At 45.0% G+C, this 22,377-nt stretch overlaps 2 protein-coding genes across 2 annotated transcripts in view; one reads left to right on the top strand and one right to left on the bottom strand.

The window, feature by feature from the left end:
• SENP2 (SUMO specific peptidase 2) overlaps positions 1–22,377 on the bottom strand; it is a 102,547-nt gene that overhangs the window by 61,852 nt on the left and 18,318 nt on the right. The gene's annotated exons all lie outside the window — the stretch shown is intronic.
• The window catches only part of LIPH (lipase H), a 38,405-nt gene that overhangs the window by 7,204 nt on the left and 8,824 nt on the right, over positions 1–22,377 (top strand). The window contains exons 2-7 of the mRNA XM_012929078.2: positions 7,759–8,126; positions 9,243–9,351; positions 14,825–14,926; positions 16,600–16,689; positions 18,951–19,118; positions 20,921–21,016. Coding sequence (XP_012784532.2) covers positions 7,759–8,126; positions 9,243–9,351; positions 14,825–14,926; positions 16,600–16,689; positions 18,951–19,118; positions 20,921–21,016 — 933 coding nt within the window. The remainder of the gene's footprint in view (positions 1–7,758; positions 8,127–9,242; positions 9,352–14,824; positions 14,927–16,599; positions 16,690–18,950; positions 19,119–20,920; positions 21,017–22,377) is intronic.

The following is a 22,377-nucleotide window of genomic DNA, read 5'->3' as shown; positions in this document are numbered from 1 at the left end:
TCTTTAGCTATCGTTATATTCTATCTTTCCCCACTCCAGCCATGAACAAGCACTAAACTACTTTCGTGCTCAATAGATTTCTCCATTATGAACACTCCATGAGAATAGAAACATAATATTTGGTCTTAAGTGACTGGTTTCTTTTACTTTCCTTGTTTTCATTATTCATTCTTGGTGTGGCACACGAGGCAAGTGAGTAGTGCTAAGGTTGAGTCCCCACTGAGATACCTGTATCCCATATTGAAGCGCCAGTGTTGAGCCCTGGTTACTCTGCTTTCAATCCGACTTCCTACTAATGCACATCGGGGAGGCAGCAGTTGGTGGCTTGGGTCCCTGCCACCCATATGGAAGACCTGTATGAAATTCTGGGCTGTTGGCTTCAGCCTGGTCTGCCGCTCACTGTTGCAGGCTTTTGAGGAGTGAACCAGCAGATCTCTATCTCTGGCCTTTCAGATAAATAATTTTCTCTCTTTCTTTCTTTATTTTTTAAACACCTTTATTTGCTTTAAAAACATAAGACTTCTTGTACAATAAAGCATAATAATTTTCTTTCTTTATTTTTTTTAAGATTTATTTCATCTTTATTGCAAAGTCAGATGTACAGAGAAGAGGAGAGACAGAGAGGGAGATCTTCAGTCCGATGATTCACTCCCCAAGTGACCGCAACGGCCAGAGCTGAGCCGATCCCAGGCCAGGAGCCAGGGGCTTCTTCTGGGTTTCCCACACAGGTGCAGGGTCCCAAGACTTTGCGCCATACTCAGCTGCTTGCTCAGGCCACAAGCAGGGAGCTGGATGGGAAGTGGGGCTGCCGGGATTAGACCTGGTGCCCATATGGGATCCTGGCGCCAGGCCCCAAAATAAATAATTTTCTAAAATATTTATTTTTATTGGAAAGGCAGATTTACAGAGAAGGAAAGACAGAGAGAAAGATTTTCCATTCGCTGGTCCACTCCCCAAGTAGCTGCAACAGCCAAAGCTGACCCTATCCAAAGCCAGGAGCCAGGAACTTCTTCTGGGTCTCCCATGCAGGTACAGGGTCCCAAGGCTTTGGGCTGTCCTCCACTGCTTTGCAGCCACAAGCAGGGAGCTGGATCAGAAGTGAAGCAGCTAGGTTTTGAACCGGCAGCTTTCTGGGATGCGGGCATCCTAGGCAGAGGCTTTGCTTATTACCACACACAGAACCAGCCCCATGCCCATGGTTTTTATGTTGTTGAGAGAGGCAGGGCTCTGACTCCTGCTCCAGCACTGTGGCTAAGGAGACACTGGTACCTTTGTATTCATAGTGCTTTAGGTAAGGTGAATAAAATGATAGAAGATACTAACATTTTTTGAGTAATTACTTTACCAAACTGCATGCTGTCACTTATTTATATTACTTCATTTGTTCTGTAACAAACTATGAGATAAATGCTTATTCCAGTTTGTCATCAACGTTAAGAGTTATCATAACCAGCGCAGTATGGACGATTTGGAGAGAGCAGAATGATGGACTTATGACTGCTTATGAAGGACTATACTATTATGAATATATGGTGGAAATCAGTGTGGTGGGGAAGAGTTTGAGGAGGGATTTCCCAGAGAAATCCCAGAGCCTATGGAATCATATCATAAAATAGAAAGTAAAATAAGGAAATGAAAAAAGAAATAAGATGCAAGATAAAGATTACAAAAGTAGGCAGCCTGAGGCAGATTTGCCTGCCTCTGAAGGAGGCTGACCTAGAAGGCTCACTGTCCCAATCTCCTATTCACTTGTTCACAGTGAATCAACTTAACAGCAGTTGATGTGGCACAAATGTTGATAATCACATCCCATGTTGATGCTAACCAGCCAATGCTTGATGATCAGGAAGTAACAGCGTGACCCAAGTACAGAAGTCAGTGCATGACCGTCTCAAGGATATCTTAAAGCACACAGTCCAATGGCCTTGACCACTGCCCAACTGCGGACCCTTGCCTGCAAGCCTCAACCTTGGTCTCAAACTTTTGCTCACTCACGGAACACTGCTTGCAGAGTTTGACCTTGTTCTCCAGCACTACCAGTTTGTGAATTCACAATTCCAGACAGTCGGCCCTGCTCTTCCACATCAAATCACACTATTTTTTACAAACTGCCTAAGGCAAGAGTCGCTTTTTTTTTTTTTTAATTAAAAAGTCAGTTATACAGAGAAGAGAGACAAAGGAAAATCTTAATCTTCCAGGTACTGATCCTCTCACTCCCCAATCAGTCACGATGGCTGGAACTGAGTCAATCCAAAGCCAGGAGCCAGGAGCTTCTTCCGGGCCTCCCATTTGGCTGCAGGGTCCCCAGGCTTTGGGCTGTCCTCTACTGCTTTTCTAGGCCACCAGCAGGGAGCTGAATGGGAAGAACAGCAGCCAGGATACCAACCAATGCCCATATGGGATCCTGATGTATGCAAGGGAAGGACTGTAGCCTCTAGGCTACTGTGCTGGGCCCATGCCTTCTCTTTTGCTTCCAGTTTTCAATATGATTCCATGTTCCCTATTCATGATCACTTAGCAGATGCAAAATGGAGATCCAGGGAGCTCAGGCAATGCATTACCAGAGATTAGATGTCTAGAAGGTAATCAGGTTGTATCTCATGCTACCTCCATGAGCTTTTTTACAGTTTTGTCTATTAGAACCAGGGTTAGTAAACTTTTCTGTAGAGAGCCAGAAAGTAAATATTTTCAGAGAGAAGACAATACAGGATAATCACAGCAACTTGGGAACCTGTTCCCACGAGGGAGCCCTAGAAGATGCTACTGGCTCCTGCCTTCAGATTGGCTCAGTTCTAGCCCTTGTGGCCATGGGTGGAATAAATCAGCAGACACAAGATTTTTCTTTCTGTTTTTCTTTCTCTTTGTAAACCTGCCTTTCCAATAAATAAAATTTCAAAAACAATTTTAAAAATCTAGGGCCTGGCGCCATAGGCTAGCAGCTAAAGTTCTCTCCTTGAAAGTGCCGGGATCCCATATGGGAGCTGGTTCTAATTCCAGCTGCCCCACTTCCCATCCAGCCTCCTGTCTGTGGCCTGGGAAAGCAGTCGAGGATGGCCCAAAGTTTTGGGGCCCTGCAACCATGTGAGACCCGGAAGATGCTCCTTGCTCCTGGCTTTAGATGTACTGTTGATTGTTGTGGCCTAGTCTGATTTGGCCCGCCTCACCTTGGCATTTGCTGGCTGGTGCTATAGCCTGGCCTGGTCTGCCCCCAGTTCCAACTCATGCTGGTGGGTGCTGCCACCTAGCTTCACTAAGCCCAGCCAGTCCCCAGTCATGGTGCTGATGTGAACTAGCTGGTGTTACAGTCCAACCTGGCTTGTCCTGCTTCCCATCCTGGCTTTCAGAGCTACCAGGGGGTGTATGAACTGGCCCATCCTGACCTGCCACATGTGCCAACACGTACCATGTCCTGGCCTGGTTTGGGCTGCTCCCAGCCCTGGTTGTTGCACTTGCTTGCAGGGACTCTGTCCTGACAAGGGAGTACCCCAAGCTCCTCTACTAGGTTTCCTTCCAGTGGCAGATCATGTGCACACTAGTGGGTCTTTGGTCCAGACTGAGTTCACCTCTTGTCCATGCAGGAACCATGGACTTGCCCAACTGGGCCACACCTTTCTGGCTCTTACTGCTGGGCGCTACAGTCCAGACACACCAGGTCCACACCCAGACACAGCCCTCTTGTAGTTCAGCGGGTGCCTAGACCTAGCCCAGCTTGTTCCACACCCACCTTGGCTCTCATGAGCACGAGTGGGCTCAGTCTGGCACACCCAGGCCCAGTCCTCACTCATGTTAAGGGCTGCTGCCACCATGTGCAGCCCAGCCTGCCACCCCCATTCTGGCTCTCACACTCACCAGCAGAAACTACAACTCAATCAGGTCTGCAACCAGGTCTGTTTTCTGCCACAGATGTTGCATGTGCCAGTGGTTGCTCTGACCATATTCAGTGTCTAGGCCTGCCATATAGGCCCCCAGATATAGCTTTAGTATGTGCTGGTGAGTGGTAGCTGGCAGGAATCCATGTTAACCAGCGCAGTTCAGGTCTCCCTTATGGGCTGGTGCATCTGTCTGACCCATAAAGGTCCTCCAGCTTCTCCCCCAACAAATCACTCAGTCTCAGCCCCCTTGCTTACCTGCAAGTACAGTGGCCTTGTTGATGGAAGTCCCTCAAAAGTCATTCCTCACCTGCAGCATACTCCCTCAGCAGTCCTCCCTCCCACACATCCCCTTTCCCTGGTCACTCCACAGTCGCTGCACCCAGGAGTTTTATCCAGGCCTCCCATGTAGTTGATTTCCCAGGTGCATTAGCAGGGAGCTGGATTTGAAGTGGAGCAACTGGGACTCTACATAACATCTTTATGGAATGTATTGCAGGCAGTGGCTTAACCCACTACGATGCCATAGTAGCAGCTCAGGTTATGTAACTTATGATACTGGCTTGATATAATTCATTTGGCTCCAGATGAACAGACATGATAATGAAAAAGTTCTCTTCTTAGTAAAGGGATCTGTCATCCTAGCTATGACCTCATTCGGAATTAATCTTTGTAGCATTCCTCTTTTGTGCAAATAGGTAGCAAGTGAAAGACACCATTATTTCCCTCAGGCTACTTGGTAAGTCATTGCACAACGAGGAACAAAACCTAGTTTTACTGATGGCTAAAGCTGAGAGGCTCAGCCCTACCCTTTGACACCTCCAGGTCAGTAAGATGACTAATTAAACTGTCAATTATTTGCTCTGCGACTTGCTCTACAAGCCACCAGACCAGTTTCAGTCTGTGTTCTCCAAGAGCATGAAATCTACAGGAAGAGGAATTGAAAAAGACTAACAGGTGGTGAAAATGCATGTGTCACGAGCAGGTCTCACTGCACATGCACCCTGATGGCAAAGTCGAAGGAAAAAACCTGTGAGTCTGGGGCTTTATAATAATGTCCTCTTTTCAAGGATGAGGAGTTGCAAGTCTCCTTTGCCTTAAAACTGCTACTTGTGCTTACTTTCACCTGGAAATTCACACACATTCCTAATTTCCAAAGCTTTTACAAAAAGTTTCAGATACTGTGGTTATGCATCAAGGTGAAGGAATTCATGATGGGGGAAGGGTTTGGGGTGAAGGGGGGGGAATCCCAGTCATGTAATGCAATGTAATTAATGAATAAATGAATATTAAAGAAAAAAAAAAAAAGAAAAATCTTAAAAAAAAAAAAAAAATTTTCAGATAGACACATAGGTGAATGGGCCCAGTTTCTTACAGATTGCCAACAGTTCCAAGGTGAAGGCTACTCTGAGATTCCCAATGAAGGAGGGGCAATTTCCAGGAGTGCAACAGTAGATTCAACAAAACAAGAATGTGGAAACAATGGTCTCACCCATTTTCCTCTAACCCTTGATCCTTCCCACCCTAGTCAACTATGTAAACATCATCAAAAAAAAAAAAAAAGGGAGAGAGAGAGATTCATTGAGGGGAAAAAAAGAGGGGGGGGGTTCATTGAGATTAGAGACCCAGGGTGAATGGTTCCCTAAATTTCTGCTGCTGGAAGTCTGATCAGGTGTTTCTCAGGGCCCCTTGGATTGCTGTAAATTAACAGTCTCCCTGGTCTGTTCCCTCCTTCCAGAAGTGATCAATGATCCTCCTCTCCCGAATATCCTAAGCAGGTTCTTTCCAGCTTGCAGCTAGGAATTATTTGTTGCTTTGGTTCGCTTCCTCCTTCGCTGTTCTTTGATTGCTGCCCCCTCTCATCTTGCTGCTTGACTGTTAATCATTTTGGGCAGAAGTCTTCAGTGTCTGCCTGCTTTTTTTTTTTTTTTAAAGATTTATTGTAAAGTCAGATATACAGAGAGGAGGAGAGACAGAGAGGAAGATCTTCTGTCCGATGGTTCACTCCCCAAGTGAGCCGCAACGGGCTGGTGCTGTGCCGATCCAATGCCAGGAGCCAGGAACTTCCTCCAGGTCTCCTACGTGGGTCCACGGTCCCAAGGCTTTGGGCCGTCCTCGAGTGCTTTCCCAGGCCACAAGCAGGGAGCTGGATGGGAAGTGGAGCAGCCAGAATTAGAATTGGCGCCCATATGGGATTTTGCCGCGTTCAAGGCAATGAATTTAGCCGCTAGGCTATCGTGCCAGGCCCTGCTGTCTTTTCCTGTTAAAAGAATTCTCCTCGCTTCTCCCCATGTGTCAGTGATATAGATTTGTTCTGTTTCTTCTGGTTGAACTTTTTATTTCAAAATAATTTTAAACATGTTGAAAAAATACAAGAATAAAAAAACTGGCACTGAACATGAATAGCCCTCTACATAGACTGATGTATTGTTTATTTGTCAATGCTTTCTGTAATCTGTTATATATTTGCAAATTGATAATATTTTTTCAGAACTATTTGAGAGTAAATTGACTTTTTACCTATAAATTTCCTCCTATGTAATCAGGCATGCTGCCATCTCAGCCAGCAGCTTAACTTACTACACCACAATGCTGGCCCTACTAGTTTACATTAATCTAAAATAGTTCCATAGTCTTTCTATGTTATTCATGACATTGACCTTTATACAAAGAAACAGATTTTTTTTCTTAGATTATTCCTGATTCTGTGGTTTGCCTGATTTTTTTTTTTTCATGAGTAGATTCAATTTATACCTTCTCTATTGAAAGAACTCATGGTGTCCACTACCATGCTGGTCCCCTTCCATATAGTTTTAAAAGTTCTTTTATATAGTTACTATTTTTTTTTTTCCTGTGGTCACTAAAAAGCCACATGTGGGAGATACTTCATGACCGCCCAAATTTCCCATCTCAAGTTAGCATCGATTGCTGGTTCTTGCCTGCTCAACCCTTGCCCACATTTCAAAGTCAGCATTCAGCCTTTCACTGTAAGCAGTCTTTCTCTCTTCTCCATTTCTTCCTTTATCTATGTATGCAAATTTGTTAAAGAATCATAGATTTCTGCTTTTCCCCAAAGCCTACAACTCATTACTCTCCTGAATTATTCTGTCCTGGAGTTATTCCAGATCTGCCCAGTGGAAGCCCCATCAAACTCTTGAGAGTCCCTTCACCAGGTGTCTAAACACAACTCAGTTTCTGGCCTAAAGAGTGCTCCAGGCTCATCCAGGGGGCTGTTCCTTTCCCCACCAGCAGTCATTTTCCTAAGGCCTTTCTTAGAACCTGCTTGGTACCTGGGCAGCAAAGGAGAGAGTCCAAGAAAGGCCACGGTGGTCATGAACTACTACTGAAAGGCTTAGAACAAGCACATCATGATCTTCACTGGCATTACAGGCAGGTGTTTAGGCATGGCAAGTGGTGCTCGGGCCCTGTACATTGAGTAATTGAGGCTTCCACCATGTGCCGGGACTGTGAGAGAGATACAGGCTATAAGACACCCCTGTAAAGAGATGGTGCTCCTGCCAGATTGACATGCGTGTATGGAATACCCATAGCATATTCCAGCAAATATTCTTTACGGTGTCACTGAGGGATGTAAAGGAGCTTGGGGGTGGGAGTTCTAGGGTAAAAAGGTCATATTTGTGACTGGCTGGTTAGAGAAGTCTCATTGAGGTAACCTTTGGGGTGACCTTGACAGCAGGTAGGATCTGGAGGAATAGTTTTCCTGGTGAAACCACAGGTTCCTTTTCATGGAGTCCTAATCAGGCATGACTTTGCAACAAGGTAGGGCCCCTTGTCAGGTGCTGTGAAGCTCATAAGCAGAGTTGCAGTGAATGTAGGACAGCATTCCTGCTGGCTGCCCATTGTAACGTCATCTCATTTTTGCTTTCAGACACAGATGAACCATGTCCTTCATTCACCAGGCTGAGTTTTCACAGTGCAGTGGTTGGTACAGAACTCAACGTGAGGCTGCTGCTCTACACGAGAGAAAACAGCTCCTGTGCACAACTCATCAACTCCTCAACTTTTGGAAACTTAAATATAACCAAGAAAACCACCTTTATTGTCCATGGATTTAGGCTAACAGGCTCCCCTCCAGTTTGGTGGGAAGACTTAGTAATGGCTCTGCTCAATGTAGAAGACATGAATGTGGTTGTTGTTGATTGGAATCGCGGGGCTACAACTGTACTTTACAACCAGGCTGCTAGCAACACCAAGAAAGTGGCATTAATCTTGAAGGAGTTTATCGACCAGATGTTGGTAAGAGAGAATTCTCTTGGGTGATTTGGAATTAATTGAAATTCTGCCTTCTGGAGTTTTAAAGAGATAATCTGGAGTGTTTATGAGGTCTGTGTTGTACATCTGCACAGGGCCCAGGAGAAGATATGGGGGTAAAGGGCTGCCTGTGAGGTCCGTAAGTATGGTTCTGCAGGTTGAGTACTACATGGCACCTGTCTTAAGGAGCACCACTGTCCTTAGAGATACTACAGATTTAAATATTTATTATGACCCCATAAAGGTGTCTTTTGGACAGGAGTCTGTCTGAGGCTTTCCTAGCTTACACACCTAGAGCTTCCTCAACTTTCCGGACTGTTCCTTTTGCTAGATGTGTCCAAAGTTTAGTTACATTAACCAAAACTCTGAGATATACAGTCTGATGAGATGATTTTTTTTTCAGAATGACAAAAGGTAAAACCTGACATTTTAATTAGTGATATATTTCATAAATTGTCTCTTCTAGCAGGAAAAGCTAAATGACATAAAATCAGAATAATGCCAGAGAGAGTTCGGCAGGTCTATTGGTCATTGTGGCCAAGGGTGGGTGAGCTTTGTGTCAGCTCCCCAGTTGAGTCACAGCCCCGGGGATGTGCCTATTAAAGTGATCCACGACAAGCTATTCCTGCAGCCTGTGGAGTGTGGTCCATTATAATTCCCCTTTCTTCCCTTCCTTCTGTGGTGACTTCCTTTACCAGGCTAGTATGAAGCAGCTAAGGAAGTTCATCAAATGCATGGTAGTCACTCTCCCCAATCTGGATGATGTACAAAAATATCTAAGCTTGCTCTCTAGAAGCAGCATGAGTGGACACACATGAACATAAAGGTTAAGGCACACAGGTTGGAATTCTAGTCGGTGCATTCCTCTGAACGCCTGGCCCAGGACACATGACTTCAACTCCAGGTTTCCATTTCCTCAACTACATCACAAAAGGAGTAATAGTTATACATCGTCTTGGGCACTGTGCTATTTGAATGACAGAGTACATGTAAAGTGCTTAAAAATAATTTCTCCAAAGATAACAGCTAGGATATTTCTTCAAATAGTGTCAGTTTCCAGGGCCCTTCCAATTTACAATGGTGGACTTCTTGAAATTCTAGGCAAAAGGAGCTTCTTTGGATGACATCTACATGATTGGAGTAAGTCTAGGAGCCCACATATCTGGGTTTGTTGGAGAGATGTACGATGGGCAGCTGGGAAGAATTACAGGTGAGGCTCCTGCGAATGGGAAAAGGGTTCGGTTCTAGGCAGGGTGTTCCCTGGGAGGGAGGAGAGGGAGGACATCATTCAGGCAATCAAGTCCTTGGGCTCCAAGTCAGCTTTTCCAATGATTTAATCTGTCTGACCATGGGTCCTTTTGTGAACAAGAGACCATGATGATATTGAGCTTATGTTATTATTCAATGATACATATACACATATCTCAAGTGTTTCGTAAATTACATACGCCATTGAAAAGATTGGTGATGCTGACTTCATTTCTCTTTAGGCTAGAAGAACAGCTGTGTCCTATGGGGATTTGATCTGTGTGCCCCAAACACAGGGCTTCTTCCTTTCATTCATTCCAGGACAGGCTACATCACATACCCAATCTACTTCAGTCCCTAGGCACAGCTGCTGGGAATGTGAGATGGGACTACTGACCTCTGGGGTTACCCTTTAAATATCAGCTTTCAGACTAATGTTGCATAAAATCACACAGGAGCATAGCAGGTCAAACCCCAAACAAAGGCTCCTTTGCTGGGCTCTCTTGCCAGTGCTTAGTAACTTTCCACAACAACACAAGAAGGACTGAAGGCAGCTCTCCCGGAATTGAGGCTCTGCCACTCACCTTTCCCACAACCTGTCCTCATAGCCAGGGAGCTATTTGACGTCTGCGTAATCTGGAGGCAGAAATGGATGGGGCAGGGAGGAGAGAGGTTAGTGTTCTGAACCTCTGCTTTTGGGGTTGTGAGTCAGAATGTGCTGCTTAAACTTGGCAGGTAGCCTTGGGCAAGGCACCTCTGTCTCTGTGTCTGTATGTCTGCCCCAGCTGCATCTTTGCTTCTCTCCTTCACTGTCACACACACACACCACTTGACTAGCCCTTCCTGTACCCTGGTATTGGATGGAGGTCACACTGCTTGTCCTGCATGCTTTTTTCTTTTATAAGATTTTTTTTAAAGATTTATTCATTTTATTACAGCCAGATATACAGAGAGGAGAAGAGACAGAGAGGAAGATCTTCCATCCGATGATTCACTCCCCAAGTGAGCCGCAACGGGCCGATGCGCGCCGATCTGAAGCCGGGAACCTGGGACCTCTTCCGGGTCTCCCACACGTGGGTGCAGTGTCCCAAAGCATTGGGCCGTCCTCCACTGCTTTCCCAGGCCACAAGCAGGGAGCTGGATGGGAAGTGGAGCTGCCAGGATTAGAACCGGCGCCCATATGGGATCCTGGGGCTTTCAAGGCGAGGACTTTAGCCGCTAGGCCACGCCGCCGGGCCCTCTTTTATAAGATTTTTTTAAAAAAATTTTATTGGAAAGGCAAATATACAGAGAGAAGGAGAAACAGAGAGAAAGATCTTTTGTCTGCTGATTCACTCCCCAAGTGGCCACAAAGGTGATCTGAAGTCATGAGCCTGGAGTTTCTTCCAGTTCTCCCACATGGGTGCAGGGTCCCAAGGCTTTAGACCTTCCTCGACTGCTTTCCCAGGCCACAAGCAGAGAGCTGGATGGGAAGTGGAGCTGCTGGTATTAGAACCAGCGGTTGTATGGGAACCTGACATGTGCAAGGCGAGGACTTTAGCCACTAGGCTACTGCGCCGGGCCCTAGTGTTTACTTTATAAGAATTTGAACTCCTCTCCTGTGTAGGAAAGACAGACAGCTGAAATGTGCCTAGGTCGCTGATCTGTTGGGGTGCTGGCTGGTGGAACTTTCCTAGGGCTGTGCCTGGAAGTTACTCAGCTCTGAAAAAAAAATAACAAAAGAAAGAGAAAGAAAGGATAGAAGGGGGGAAAGTCCTAACTTGTAGCACTCACTGATTTTCTTCTTCTTTTTCAACAGATTTATTTTATTTTTATTGGAAAGTCAAATTTACAGAGAGTAGGAGAGGGTTCAGCAGCGTGGCCTAGCAGCTAAAGTCCTCGTCCTGAACACGCTGGGATCCCAAATGGGTGACGGTTCTAATCCCAGCAGCTCCACTTCCCATCCAGCTCCCTGCTTGTGGTCTGGGAAAGCAGTCAAGGACAGCCCAAAGCCTTGGGACCCTGCACCTGTGTGGGAGACCTGGAGGAGGTTCCTGGCTCCTGGCTTTGGATTGGCACAGCACTAGCTGTTGCGGCTCACTTGGGGAGTCAATCATCGGGTGGAAGATCTTCCTCTCTGTCTCTCCTCCTCTCTGTATATCTGACTTTCCAATTAAAAAAAATAGAGAGAGTAGGAAAAACAGAAAGATCTTCCATCTGCAGGTCCATTCCTCAAGTGGCCGCAACAGCTAGAACTGAACTGATCTGAAGCCAGGAGCCAAGAGCTTCTTCTGGGTCTCCCACATGGGTGCAGGCTCCCAAAGCTTTAAGCTATCCTTTTCTGCTTTCTTAGGCCACAAGCAGGGAGTTGTAACAACCAGGACATGAACAAGCATCCATATGGGATGCCAGCCCTTGCAAGGCGAGGATTTAACTACTGAGCCCTGCCCTGAAAAGTAAACTTGTTCCCATAGCTACTTTGAATGTGAACTGCAATGGATTCTGGCCTCTTAATAGAAATGCCCCAGGACAACCTTTTTCCTCCTCTGGCTAGCCCTACATGCCCTAACCTATGGCTTGAACTAACCAGTGGGGTTCACTGCCCAGTTTTCCATCTCTGCTGACTTCCTCATGTTTTACTGATTTCTCATCATCTCTAAGTCCCAAGGTCAATCTCAGCTGTCCCCAAGAGCAGCTATAGGAGTAAACTATTTCCGCTTTCCACTCTTGCCCAGGTAGGCTCACTGGGTTGTGGAGTGCGAATTTGACCTGTTAATCCAATTCATTTCCACCAACTGGATCTTTGTCTCCCTAGCAGGCCTGGATGGCTGCTTCATCTTTTCCATTTACCTTTCTTCCTTAAGTCCTTCCTTTTGTCTTCCTCTCTGGACACATTTTCTTGTTTTTGGTTTTTTTCTTTTTTCATCAGATAGAAAATGAATGGATCAAAAATGCTCCAATTGCCTACAACACTTGAATGCATTAAGTTGGATTCTCAAACTGATCTGTGTATAGATCTGTTTAAGGTTGACAATGCTAACTGGACAAATTAAAACTGGTAGGGTGAGGTCAGGTGTCTGCATTTTTTTGCAAATCTTTTTTATGCGAAAGGCAGAATTAAAGAGAGACACAGAGAGAAATCTTTCATTTGCGGGCTGTATTTCCAAACAGTAACAATTGTCAGGGTTGATCCAGGTGGAAGCCAGAAGCCTGACACTCCATCTAGGTCTCCCACATGGGTGGCAGGGCCATCTTTTGCTGCTTTCCTAGATGCATTTACAGGGAGTAGAACAGCCAGGACTCAAACCAGCCTCTTTTGGAATCCCAGTGTCACAGCTAACAGCTTAATCCACTTCACAACCAGGCTGGCCCGAGGAATTTGTCTATCTAACTTAAAGATGCTGATGGTCTGAACATATTCTGTGACAAATTATGTTAGAGTTGAGCTGTCCAATAAAGTAGTTACTAACCACATGTGGCTGCTGAGCCCTTGACATGCCCAGTGCAAACAGATATGCCCTAAATGTGAAACAGGCATGATTTGGAATATTTATAAAAAAGTAAAAAATAATAACAAACACAAAAAACCACTCTTTTTAAAAATATTGATTACATGTTAATATTAACATAATGTTAATATTCTTTTGAAAATATTTACTTATTTATTTGAAAGAGAGTTAGGAGAGGAACTGATAGAGATCTTTCATGTGCTAGTGTGCTTCTGAATATCCCTGACAGCTGGGGCTATACCAGGTCAAAGCCAAGAGCCAGGAACTTGGTTTGGATCTGCTATGTGAGTGGCAAGAGCTCCATTAATCCATTCTGTTTCTGTTCTGTAACAATGCCAGCATGTTCTGGGCTCAACTTTCATTTTACAACATAAGGAAACAGAGGGTCGAAGAAGCAAAGTGACCTAAGGTCACACAGCTGCTTAGTTTGGGGTTCTGGTCCATCTGCTCACACTGAGTAGACATCTTCTTGGGCAGGCTCCCATAACTTCTGGCTGATGTTGTAAACTGGTCACCTCTAGGGCTTGGAAGTCATAAGTCTGAGTTTATCTATAACATATCCAGATTGTGCCTTTAGTCCTGTTCCAACTATTAACAACAACACCCTATTCACTCTCAAAATTGCCTAGTTCAGATCTTCCATCTGCTAGGGATCAGGAGGTTGATGACCAGGGAGGCCCTCACTGCCAGTTTTCTTAGGCCATGCCATTGTTTTAGGTCAGCAGGCAGATTCCCTTGCAGATTATGAGTTTCTCACATTGTGTTGAGAATGTGCTATGGATGCAGGTGTCCGGATGTCAACCCATCACATCCTCCCACTTCAGTTTCAGTGGGGAGTAGACAGAAATGGAAGTGAGATAACGACAGGAGTCAGATAGAGAAATGGTTCAGGGCAGCAGTGCTATGACTGAGGCTAGACCCAGAGAAAGTTATTCATGTTTAACACCATGGATGGGAGATGTCATCTCAAATGATTGTCACAAGTGGAAACTTCAAGGCAGACATCCCTTGTAACCACTTCATGCCAGGCAGGCTCTAATGAACAGGGCCCTTTGTGAGCTGCTGGCTTTAACTTCAGAGTTTTTATGTTGTGGTCTCCACATCATAAGAGCTGCTGTCTGTTTTTCCAGCTGCTTCAGAGTGACAGTGAGAAATGCCAGCTAATTAATATTGGCTGAAGTCAAGAAATCAGTTCAGGTATCCATGGAGTGGGCTATTTCTGCAAGGCCTGACACCCACTCCATTTCCTAATGTGATACATGCTTTGCCTAGGAGTCTCACCCTTTCCTACTGAGCTTGCCCAACATAATGCACAGTAAAATCAACAGCCACACACATACAACTGGCTGCATCATGAAGCTGTAATCTAGTCAAGACATTAATCTCTCTGAATCTCAAGTCATCTGACTGCACAATGGGACTAGGTACACCTACCCTGCCAGTTGCATAGGTTTGTAATGCAGAGTAAATAAGCTAGTATACACGGATAAGAATGGACACTGTGAAGGAGTTTGATTCATAAGAAAAATAAAGTGTTAGATCATGTAAAATGGGATAAAGATCAATATACAGTATTGGCTTTCTTTTATGTACCCTTGGTCCTCCCCATCTACAGCCCTGGAGGAATCAGCTTGCCCCACTGTCTGGTCCCTCTCTTTCTCGCTGTGTGTGTGTGTGTGTGTACACGTGCGCGCATTCCCTGCTGCTGAGCTCAGCATGAGGTATGTCTGCTGTTGGAGTCCAGAAGCCCTTCTCAGAGGCACTGCCAGGTTAACCTTCTCCACTGTGGGAAAAAGCTCTGCATCTGTGGAAAGCAGATGGCAGCTTGAGTGCTCGCCCACCCAGGTTGCCCTGGAGCCTAGGAGTCATGGCATCAGGAGGGATCAAAGGCCTGGCTGCAGATGACTCACGGCGTGGAGCTGCCAAGTGACTCTGTTTTCCTTCCAGGTCTTGACCCTGCCGGCCCTTTATTCAACGGGAAGCCTCCCCAGGACAGATTGGATCCGAGTGATGCACAGTTTGTTGATGTCATCCATTCAGACACTGATGGTAACATTCCTGTCCTTGTGTATCAGTGACACCCGCTCCACCCCAGACCCACAGAGTCTCCCCCTGGGGGCATCAGCATGCAGAGGCAGGTCGAGTTCCTCTAGATTTCCTCTTCTCTTAGGGCAGGACTCCAAAGGCACAGAAATATTAAGGGAAACTGGTTTAATGCAGGCACCCAAAATCCCACACTGGAGAGGGGATGATTCTCCCATCATCTCTTCTTTGTAAAAATGATCATCCATGACAGACTTACATACCATATGAACAAATGTACGCAAATGTGCAATTTGGCTGGAATGCATGTTTTTGCTTTTTTCTTTTTAAAAGAATTATTTAATTTTATTGGAGAGTCACAGAAGAAGGAGAGACAGAAAGATCTTCCATCTGCTGGTACACTCCCCAAGTGGCCACAATGGCTGGAGATGAGCCAATCTGAAGCTAGGAGCCAGGAGCCTCCTCTGTGTCTCCCACATGGAAGGCCTTGGGCCCTCCTCCACTACTTAACCAGGCCACAAGCAGGGAGCTGGATGGGAAGTGGGACCACTAAAATATGAACTGGTGCCCATATGGGATCCCAGGCAAGTAAGGCAAGGACTTTAGCCACTAGGCTACCATGCAGGGCCCCTGCCTTTTTTTTTTTAAATAATCATAACTCCTCTAAGGTGAGAAGCAAGTTCTGGCTTTGGGTTTCATACAGAGCAACTCCGAGCCCATCAATGGCCTGCCAGTTCTATGGTCTTCTCATGGCTCTGATTTCACTGAATGCATGTCATGGGGGTTGGAGTGAGGGTCAAGGATGGGTGTCTACTGAATCCATCTAGTAAGGCTGTGCTACTTCCCAAAGTCCCCTGCCTCCTACCTTCATCTGTCATGCTACTTTATCTGAATTTAGCAATAGCTACTTTGCTGACACTGTGAAAACAAGGAGACAGGTGTGTGTAAAGCACCTAGTATGATGTCCATGAATACATGCAGGACAATACATAATATAATATAATATAATATAATATAATATAATATAATATATATATATCTTAACACATAACAACTGCTGCTATTACCATAATGCACTTTCTATGTATACATATGTATGTATACACAATTTCAAGTAATGCTTCAATCAAACATTTTATTGGCCATTTTGCAGTTTCATGGTTAAAGAAAATAAACTTACCAACTTTTTTAGGTCACCATTTAGTATAAGCATTGCCAATCTATTATTATTATTATTATTATTTACCACCCTTGATCTCAAGTTTGTAAATATTTTTTATACAAAGTAAAAGATAAAATTTTCCTGTTTTCCATTTGTAAAGATTTACACAGATGCAAACAGAGGCTCAGGAAGCACCCAACAATTAGAAGGCTCCAGCCAAAGACCAAGAAGACAGGGGTCCTTTTTGCCAGCCTGTTGGTGGATCAGAGACCAAATTCCTATACATTTCAGAAATACTGGAAGTCAATTTTGTTACCATCTTCACAGTCCCCTAGTTAGGAATCACTGCCTCCTAGTTAACTGTTAGAGTAACTGTGGGAAAAATATTTAACTTGGCATAACAATGATAAGCACAGTAACAATATAATAATAACAAATCTCTGCCCATATCCTCTAGGCAAGTGAGTTAGGAAATGTGAAAAGAAAGCAGCGTAAAGAATAGTGTGCTCTCTTTCAGCACTGGGCTTCAAGGACCCATTAGGAAACATAGACTTCTACCCAAATGGAGGATCAGATCAACCTGGTTGCCCCCAAACAATCTTTGGAGGTAAGTACAGACACATTTTGTTTGGTAAAATAGTGGTTTGAAGAAGGCATATTTAAAAAATTTGGCACTTTTATAGATCCAGCTATTTTTTTTAAAAGCTGTGGAACATTTTTCTTTTTTAAAGACATTGATTTCTTATTTGAAAGTCAGAGTTATAAAGTGAGAGAGGAGGGGAGAGAAATCTGCTGGTTCACTCCCCAGATGGCCAAAATGGCCAGCACTGAGCCAGACCAAAGCCAGGAGCTCTTGTGTCTCCCAAGAATTGCTGCTTCTTGGTAAACCTCAGATTTAGTCTTTGGTTACGATTCAAGGTTGTTGGGACCAGTGTTGTGGCACAGCAAGTTAAGCTGCTGTCTGTGATGTTGGCATCCTATAAGGATGCCAGTTTGAGACCCAGTTGTTCCACATCTGATTCAGTTGCCTGCTAAGGTGCCTAGGAAAGCAGCAGAAGATGGCTCAACTGCTTGAGCCCCTGCACCAACCGGGGAGACTTGGAAAAAGCTCCAGTCTCCTGTTTTTTTTTTTTTTTTTTTTTTTTTGCCTAGCATAGACCTGGCCTGTTGCATCCATTTGGAAAGTGAACCAGGTGATGGAAGATGTCTTTCCCTCTCTTTCTCTGAACTCTACCTTTCAAATAAATAAAAAATTAATCTTAAAAAAAAAAAAGCCTTCCCCATAGGGGAAAAAAAAAGCCCTCCCTTAAAAAAATTCAAGGTGTGTGCCCTTATGTTACACTATGCCCTCCCCCCACACACACCGGTCCCATCTTCCATTCTATAGCATAGAATGGTTCTCAAACCTAGCGTGCATCAGAATCATGGGAAAGGCTTGTGAAAACAGCATGACACCATGCTCTCCTGCCCCTCAACCCCCTCAGGGCCAGCCTGATAATTTGCATTTCTAACGAGTTCCCAGGTTCTCAGGTATGAGCTTCAATGCTGCTGGCCTGAAACAGAAGTTTGAGAACTTTCACAGCAGAGCAACCAACACAGGTTTGCAAGCCACACAGAGCTGGCCTGGAATTCCTTGCCTTCCTTCTTACGTCAGCATGAGAGCTCCGGCTCCGAGCCTCAGCTTTTTCATGTCCCAGTTCTCTCATCTACAAATCAGGCTCATGCCTCCCACTTGGCATGACTGGGAAGGTTTGCACTATATTATATAACACATCTGCAACTTAGGATGTACTTAGCCACTCCTGGTTATTGCTTATTCTGAGAGTTACACAATTGGTAGATTTGTTGTTTAAATGTACTGGAAAACAAATTTTGGAATACTTACTTTCCCAAACAAGAAACAAAGTTAAAATACAAAACACATCTAAATGAGCATTGAATGTCTTTCATTAAAGCATATTTGTGACTTGGCATAGCTTTAATTTGACTCCATTTTTTCTCCTGACACCTGCCAGCATAAATTATTACGTATGAGCTTTTTTTTTCTTTTGTGTGTGTGTTTTTAAAGATTTATTTATATTTATTTGGGCCTGGCACGGTGGCCAAGTGGCTAAAGTCCTCGCCTTGAACACGCCAAAATCCCATAGGGGGGCTGGTTCTAATCCTAGTGGCCCCGCTTCCCATCCAGTATCGTTTGTGGCCTGGGAAAGCAGTCGAGGACAGCCCAAAGCCTTGGGACCCTGCACCCGCATGGGTCAAGACTGGCGCAACTTTAGTCGTTGCGGTCACTTGGGGAGTGAATCATTAGACGAAAGATCTTCCTCCAGAGTCTCTCCTCCTGTCTATCTGACTTTGCAATGAAAATAAATAAATCTTTTTTAAAAATTTATATTTATTGGAAAGGCAGATCACATTTCCTAAGAGAATAAGAGAAAGAAAGAAAGAAAGATCTTCCATTTGCTGGTTCACTCCCCAAATGGCCGCGGTGGCTAGAGCTGAGCTGATCTGAACCCAGGAGCCGGGAGCTTCTTTTGGGTCTCTTACGCAGGTGCAGGGTCTCAAGGTGTTGGTCTGTTCTCTACTGCTTTCCCAGATCATCAGCAGGGAGCTAGCTGGAAGGGAAGTGGAGCATGCAGGACATGAACTGGTGCCCATATGGGATCCTAGCACGTATAAAATGAGGATTCTGCCATTGAGCCATCGTGCCAGGTGGTATGTTTGAGTTTTTATAAGGAGTAAATGGAACCAAGTGCACTGAAGCTGTTTGCACAGTGGTGGCACATAGCAGACAGGTGATAAGCTTTGTGTAAAACGTGTGATGAGTTATTATTTGACGCTTTTAGTGCTCTACTCCCTTTCACAATCAAGGAATGCAGTACTTTAAATGCGACCACCAGATGTCCGTGTTCCTGTACCTTTCCTCCCTGAGAAAGAACTGTACCATCACTGCCTACCCTTGCGACTCCTACCGGGATTACAGGAATGGCAAGTGCATCAACTGTGGCACATCCCAAGGGAAGCCCTGCCCCCTGCTGGGTAAGTCCAATAAGCAATTTTCCTCTCATTAATAAACACCTAACATTTGTTGCTATGAATTCCAGAATCATTTTATTATCTAAAAATGGGTCTCTAAACTTTATTTTATTCATTTTATTTATTTATTTTTAAAGATTTATTTATTTTTATTGGAAAGTCAGATATACACAGAGGAGGAGAGACTCTTGAGGAACATCTTCCGTCCAATGATTCACTCCCCAAGTGGCCGCTATAGCTGGAGCTAAGCCAGTCTTAAGCCATGAGCCAGGAGCTTCTTCCAGGTCTCCCATGCGGGTACAGGGTCCCAAAGCTTTGGGCCATCCTTGACTGCTTTCCCAGGCCACAAGCAGGGAGCCGGATAGGAAGCGGAGCTGCTGGGATTAGAACGGGTGCCCATCAGGGATCCTGGGTGTGCAAGGTGAGGACTTTAGAGACTACACTATCGCGCTGGGCTCTATACATTTTATTTAAAAGTATAGAGACAGATGGCTATTTTCTCTGGTAGGTTTAAACGCCAAGCACTCATGATGCCGTCTGGGTTTCCCATGTGGCTGACAGGGACCCTAATACTTGAGCCATTGTTACACCCTCTGAAGGGTGCCTATTAGCAGGAAGTTAGGTATATATGGAAGAGCGGGGACTTGAATCAGGCACCCAACTAAGAGATAGGGGAATTCCAAGCAGCAACTTAACTACTGCACCAAATTATGGCCTTTTCAACACAGATACACATTGTGCTTTTCTTTCTTAAAAATTGTTCCTAGGAGCCACCAGTGTTATGATATAATCAAAGAAATGCCAGTTCAAATCCTGGCTACTCTATTTCCAATCCTGCAGCTCTCTGCTAATGGCCTGGGAAAGCAGTGGAAGATGGCTCAAGTGCTTGGGCTCTTGCACCTACAGCTAGATAAAGCTCCTGGCTCCTGGTTTCAGCCTGGCTCAGTGTCTTGGCTGCAACAGCCTTTGGAGAGTGAACCATTTAGAAGGTTCAATCCACTATGCCAGCCCTCTGAAATATATTTTTTAAAGAAAATGTCTGGATACTTCTTTTCTAATTAATTTGTTCTTTGGACTACTCCAGTCCCCTAATAACTAAGCGTTAAGAAAAAAAAGGCAATCTGAACCCAGAATGTAATACAAACTCCTCGGTCTCTATCTTAGCATGGAAAAGAGGGTTCAGCAGAGTTTCTGAGCCCACCCAGGCACAGTCACTTTACATTGGCTGCTTCTGCAAGGACTGGAACACTCTGTGCACACAACTCCAGGGGGCCCAGAGGCCCTTGTGCCTCATGAGCCTTACAGAGGGATTCTTCCCTATAGGCAGGGCAATGAGTGCCCTCAACCCACGCTCTGGCTCCTCGTGTGGTAAGCCCACAATCTGTTTACATTAGAGGCCCAACTATCATCCTTCAAGAAAGCATACTGCTTCGCAAGAATGATGCTATTTTAGGTATAAACCTGAATGTGTTTTAATCTAGAAAATGCTGTATTACTGAAAAATATCAGTGCTATTTTTAGTTCTCACCAGTGGGAGTGAACCACTCCCCATTCTCTCACAGTACTACTATGAACCAGTTAAGGAGAAAAAAGCCTCCCAGCTCCTGGGGATAGAGTCAATATGGGTGGCCACTGAGGAGACACTGCCTGTGTCCTGCAGCCTCTCATTGTGGGGCTAGGAGGGATGGGGGAAAGGTTGCCTGGCTGATGGCAGCTGCCTTTAGATTTGCTGTTCTCACTACCCCAATTGCTTTTAGGTTTATCTAATACCTGATAATGTTATATTTTTCCAACTTGTTTTGTAGGTTACTATGCCGACAGATGGAAGGACTATTTGAATGAGCAAGATCCTCCAATGATTAAGGCATTCCTCGACACAGCTGACAAGGAGCCGTACTGCAGTGAGTGATGAATGTGGCTGCTCCCTTTTCCCCGGAACATGGCTAGTCTCAGTGTCCCAGCCACTTCTTGGCAGATGAGGACCATGCATGGTGACGCAGGCACTTTAGAGCTGGAATGACCCAGACTAAACCCTATTTTGTCACATCACAGCTGTACGATCTTGGCCAAGTCACTTAGTCTCTTGGCATCTCAGCGTCCTGCTGAGTAAAATGGAGTATAATCGTGACTATCTTCTGAATTGTTAGGATTAAAATCTTAACAGGGTGGAGTTAACATTCTAATCACTAAGCCCTTAACAGAAAATTGCTAGATTCCCCAAAGAACATGTAATTGGGGTCAGGAAAAATCAGGTGTCAGCCATAGTGATGGATCAGTTTTAGCTGTAAGGCATCTGTAATGACCTAAAGACATTGATTCAGGGGGCTGTGAATCCCAAATGGGAGTTCAGTGGTATGGCACATGATTAGATGCTCTGGGGAGCACCTAGAAGTCACCCTGACAGAGACAGGTTTTTCTTGCAATTTTGGATCTCTTTGCACCTTTCTTGGGAGCAACTTTTTTTTTTTTTTAAAGGTTTACTTATTTTTTATTGGAAAGGGAGATATACAGAGAGAAGGAGAGACAGGGAGGAAGATCTTCCATCTGCTGATTCACTCCCCAAATGGCTGCAACAGCCAGAACTGAGCTGATCCAAAGCCAGGAGCCAGGAACTTCTCCCTGTCTCCCATGTGGGTGCAGGGTCCCAAGGCTCTGGGCCGTCCTCGACTGCTTTCCCAAGCCACAAGCAGAGAGCTGGATGGTAAGTGGAGCAGCCAGGATAGGAACTGGTGCCTATATGGGATCCTGGCGTAGGCAAGGTGAGGATTTAGCCACTAGGCAATCATGTTGCGTCCCTCCCCCATCTTTTTTTTTTCTTTTTAAGAGTTTGTAGATCACTGGGTTTCCCTTTTCTTTGGGCCCATGTGTGGCAGCCCAGGAACTGTCATCTGCCTGGTGTGGGCAAGCTCCTGAGTAAGATGGAATCACAAGATAACTCCAGGCCTGGCATACTCTTTCATGGAATCACTTGTTCCCTCAGCCTCTTTCCCTTTCTATGCAGGTATCACCAACAGATGATGTATCCGACTATCCTGTAGTGGTCATCATCTTCCCAAAATACCCTTAACCTTAAGATATAAAAAAGTTCAGGGACGGAGGCTGGTATAGCACATAAAGATTCCACCTGTGCTGGTGGCAATCCCATATGGGCACTGGTTTGTGTTCCAGCTGCTCCACTTCTGATTCAGCTCCCTGCTAGTGACCTGGGAGAACAGTGGATGATGGCCCATGTACTTGGGTCCCTGTTACCCATGTGGGAGAT

Source organism: Ochotona princeps, chromosome 3 (genome assembly GCF_030435755.1).
Source record: "Ochotona princeps isolate mOchPri1 chromosome 3, mOchPri1.hap1, whole genome shotgun sequence".
Taxonomy (NCBI): Eukaryota; Metazoa; Chordata; class Mammalia; order Lagomorpha; family Ochotonidae; genus Ochotona; species Ochotona princeps.
The sequence above is the reverse complement of the archived record's forward strand: the minus strand, read 5'-3'. Positions and strand labels throughout refer to the sequence as shown.